The sequence below is a fragment of the Sinocyclocheilus anshuiensis genome, unplaced genomic scaffold (genome assembly GCF_001515605.1).
Source record: "Sinocyclocheilus anshuiensis isolate Anshui unplaced genomic scaffold, SAMN03320099.WGS_v1.1 scaffold1016, whole genome shotgun sequence".
NCBI lineage: Eukaryota > Metazoa > Chordata > Actinopteri > Cypriniformes > Cyprinidae > Sinocyclocheilus > Sinocyclocheilus anshuiensis.
The window spans coordinates 256,174-260,724 of record NW_015552618.1 but is presented as its reverse complement, the minus strand read 5'-3'; the positions used below and the strand labels follow the sequence as shown (position 1 = coordinate 260,724).

Sequence of the window (4,551 nt, the reverse complement as noted above, 5' to 3'; positions counted from 1 at the left end):
GAAGTGTTCTGTTGTTGGATGTAATAATGAACATAGCAGTCGTCATTTACTTCCGACATCTGAGCCGCTGAAGACGCAGTGGATTAAGTTTGTTTTTGAAGGGAATGCGCCCCCGATCTACAGACTTTTCATTTAGACCCTAAAGAATCATATCAACTTGTGGAAAATGGGCATCCTATGACCCCTTTAACATTAAGATTTGTACTCATGGAAATTACTAAAGTAGTCTAACCTGTTCATTAGAAGGGTGTGTCCCAATACTTTTGTCAATATGGTGTATCGTCTTTTACGTTTCCATGAAATAAAAAGTCATGTTGGTTTGGAACCGCATGAGGGTGCTTATTATTGTTGTTATTATTATTATTATTAATGGTGAACATTTCTTTATTTTCTTATTTATTTGTAGTTTTTGTTAGGGTGGTTGGATAAATCATGGCCAGCCATGTGTTAAAGAGATAACAGATTCATGGAAATGGCATGTATTCTTGGAAATGACATGCGGCACTCTATTAAAACACTAAATTTACAGATATTTTTTGATGAAATATGTTTGCTTATTTGCTCTCACCCACAGAACAAATATCTTATATATGAGATGTAGGACTTTAATACTGGTGTAGATGCTTATTGAATGTGATTACAATATGAACTTCATGAGTTGTGTTAGTGAAACTTAAACTGCAATAACAGAAAGAAACTCATCTGTCAAGAAATCTGAATCACAAACTAATCATTTAGTGTTTTAAGAATATGTCTCTATTGCTTCCTTGGCTTCCTTGTTTTCCGTGGAAAATCTGTTGTGGAAACAGTATTGGCACAGAAATAAACAGCCCTCACACAAATTAGATAAAGAAAATGAAACGACTGCCTTAGAGTGGTTTGGCAAGAATAGCACTGTCCACAAACACACACGAAACACACACCTGTGCACAAATGTGGGATACATATAGTTCTCATGAAAACGTATCAAGGTCATATTTCATTATTATATTTCACATATTTCATACAATTGTTTTATTTCTTTTATTTGCTTTTACTGTATTTATTACTGTTAGAGCAAAGAAACATTCTATTCAGACCCTTTTTTATGTAAAAGTATTACAACAAATACCATGATACAGAAACGGTGTATACAATACAGTTTTTTTTTTTTTTTTTTAGGAATATAGTAAAACGAATTTGGAAAATGTGAATTAAATTATTTAATTTTATTGTTTAAGCTACAGATATAACCATGGTCTTCCCCCCCCCTCTTTTGATTAAGGTGTTATATATTGCCTGGACATGTTTTATACAGGTTATGTGAGACTCGCATAGCTGGCAGCTTTTCAGGAGCAACTGTCCGGATGGTCGCAACCTCTTTTGAGGTCACCGTCTCCAAAGGGACAAAGACAGCAACAATGAGCTGATGAAATAGTGAACGTCTAACTCCTCTCTCTTCCTCTCCCCCCCGTTGTGAGATTAATGCCACGTGGAGGAAATATAACAGATAGTTTAATTAAGTGCCAGGGCACAAGATTCATCGACTAATTTCTGCGGCTGACAGCGCAAATGAGGGTTCAAAGGTGCGAGCCGAGGAGACACCCTTGAGTGACTCTGTGTTTAATGAATTGAGCTCTTTCCCTATAAAGTTCCTGCGTAAAACAGCACGCGCATTAAAGCTAGCCTTCAATGTGTCAGGACAGCCTACCGTCCTCATATACTACACCAGCATACCTGCCTGGAGAGAACACACACTCATGCCCTCTGTACTTACACTTTAGCCACACAGGTATTGCACAAGCGCCATGAAGATCTGCAGAAATGCATTCATTAGAATGGAAATGGTGTCTTTTATAATGATATATAGCTTAATGAAGACTTTATGAAGATTTAGATTGCTGCATGGCTGACCCCCAAAATGAGATTCAGGGATAATTCACCCCAAAATGATTATTCTGTCATCATTTACTCACCTTCGTGTTTTTCCAAGCCAGTATGACTTCTTTTCTTCTGTGAAACACAAAAAGAGAAGTTTTGAAGAATGTTTAGGCTGATCTTGTCCCTGCAATGGACAAGTGAATGGAATGTAGGACTGTTACATTTAGATTTAAACAAAATCAGTTCTTCTGATTTGAGATATATATATATATATATATATATCTCACCATGTTATCAATATATTCTTACAGTAGGTATGGGCTTAGTTGCTTCCAATTGTGCATACTTTACTGTTATTACTATAGAATATATGTAATGTAAGAATGACACATTTAAATAAATAACACCGTAGGTTCATTTACTACATAATTAATATGTTTTGAGATGTTATAATCCTAATGTATCACAATCATGTTTTATGAATGATTCCCTTTCACAGATTAGATAAAATAAAATTCTGGGTGGTCCCTCTGATGTAATAAAAAAAAAAAAAAAGGTCAATTTTTTGAGTGGAAATATGATTGATAGCATAAACCTTCGAGGCGTCTCTGCGGTTATATTGCTATCGATAATAATGAATGATGTGTGAATAAGTAGACCATGCTTATGTTTTCACAGTCCCTCGTATTTGCATGGCAGTCATAACAACACTATTAATTATTTATTCGCTTCAGTCTTCATTTTGCCCTGACAAAGAAACTGCACAAGAAACATCAGGCTCTCATATCAGAAAGGTTCAGTTTCAGAAAAATAAAAAAATGTTTTCCCCAGAAGGCTCTTGTATTCATAGCACATTTCATCTATTGTATGAATTTTAAAACCAACCTCTCATTTAAAATTTAGATTTATCTTTGATGTCAAATAAAATGTATGCACATTAAACTGCAGCCTCTTGTCAAGGCCCTGAGAAATGACTAATCCACATTCAACATTATGATCGCTGCCATCAACCCTTGAAATATGCAATACAGATACGAAATGAGAAATATTTGGTATTAAAGTGCTTTTTCACTCTTTTAAGGCTCTGCAGGGACTCTTTGTCCATTTTAAAAGTCCAATTTGCTTCACTGAGATTTATTCTCTTGGGTTCAAAAAATACACACTTATGCAGTGCTTATTGAAAGCGTGGTGTGCCTATTGAATTCAAATGTTATTGGCTGAATCCTGTTTTGCAGGCTATCTGCGCTATTAAATATGCTGATTAGTGCGTCTCAAATCATTATATGTTGAAAAAAGCTTATCAGAGACACCTTGATGTCACCGTATTTGTAGTGTGTTTGCTATTCCGAACATATCAATGAATATTTGAATTAAATACTACTTTTATACTTTTTTTTTGTAGTATGTATACTGTACGTGCATTTTCTGTACGCATCCTTCTAATTCTAATGACAAATCAGACATGATTTCGAACATCTTTCTTTCTTTTTATTTTATCAGAAAAGGAAGGGAAAAGTATTATTGTACAAACCTGAACTGAATGCAAAATAGCTGTTTAAGCCGTGTTTATTTCCAAGATGATAACTGGTCGGTGCTCGCTGAACTAAGCATGTGCACAGCTGGGCCTCATTCAGGAAAAATGAGCAGAACAACTTTCAGCAGAAGTCATTTGTTTAAGTATTCTTGCATAAATTGCCATTCAGTTCAGTGGGACAGTTTACGTAAGAATGGTTTACAGAGCACCATGGTGAATGTAGGCAACGGACTGGTGTTATCAAAACCTGTTTGCATTTTTTTTAAGTTAACATGAAGTCAAAACTGACCCGCTTTTTAACACTTCCATGGTCTTATTGTGAATAATTCATAGTTCACGTTATTCATTGTTAGTCATTTTGAAATAAAAAAAAGTCCTGCAAAATCTTGATCCGACTGATTATTAATAATTTAGTCAATTCATGATAGAAAAAAACCATACTGCTAATTTGAGACTTTTAGTCTAATAAATATCTTTTCTTTCCTCAGAGGAGCTTCGGAAGTTGAGCTGGTCTGGAATTTCGCGGCAGGTGCGCCCAATCACATGGAAGCTACTCTCAGTAAGTGGAACAGTCTCAGCGCACAGTGAAGTCCTGCTTCAAATGGTCAAGCTCATTAGAGAACTACAGCGTACATCCATTACAAGATGAATCAAAGAATACATAATGCATTCTACATAAATACACATTTATAAGTCATTAGGCTTCCTACTAATGACTTCTAGGATGATTTCCGCCTGGAAGCTCAGAGGTCCAGTCGAATGAAAACTAATGGTACATTAAACCATTTCAGTGGTTGGGCAAAACCTGAAACAGTGAATATACAAAACCTTTTTCTGTTAGACAGACCTTTGAACCACCTGAGCTGAAACATATGCACTTGCTTATTTTTTATCACACAAGATGCTCCTTGGAACATTCTCAAATCATGCTGAGAAGACGTGGATCATGCTGTTTTGTCCATGCCAGCTGGAATGCCTGCTGTCATTAAAGCTCTTTCTTTCTTTAACTTTGTGCTCTGTAAACAGGGTTCATAAGTGTTTGATGCAAGTGTTTTTGCAGAAAAAATAAAAACAAATTAATAATGGTAAAATAAAACAGCAAGTGCACTTTAAAAACATCATCTAGAAATGTTACCTCTTTCCCCGCCAGCATCTTT

The 4,551-nt window shown here is 35.5% G+C and overlaps 1 protein-coding gene across 2 annotated transcripts in view; it reads left to right on the top strand.

The window, feature by feature from the left end:
* LOC107666215 (TBC1 domain family member 22B) overlaps positions 1-4,551 on the top strand; it is a 154,923-nt gene that overhangs the window by 29,866 nt on the left and 120,506 nt on the right. For both annotated transcript variants that reach the window (XM_016457430.1, XM_016457429.1), the window contains exon 5: positions 3,883-3,953. In XM_016457430.1, coding sequence (XP_016312916.1) covers positions 3,883-3,953 — 71 coding nt within the window. The remainder of the gene's footprint in view (positions 1-3,882; positions 3,954-4,551) is intronic.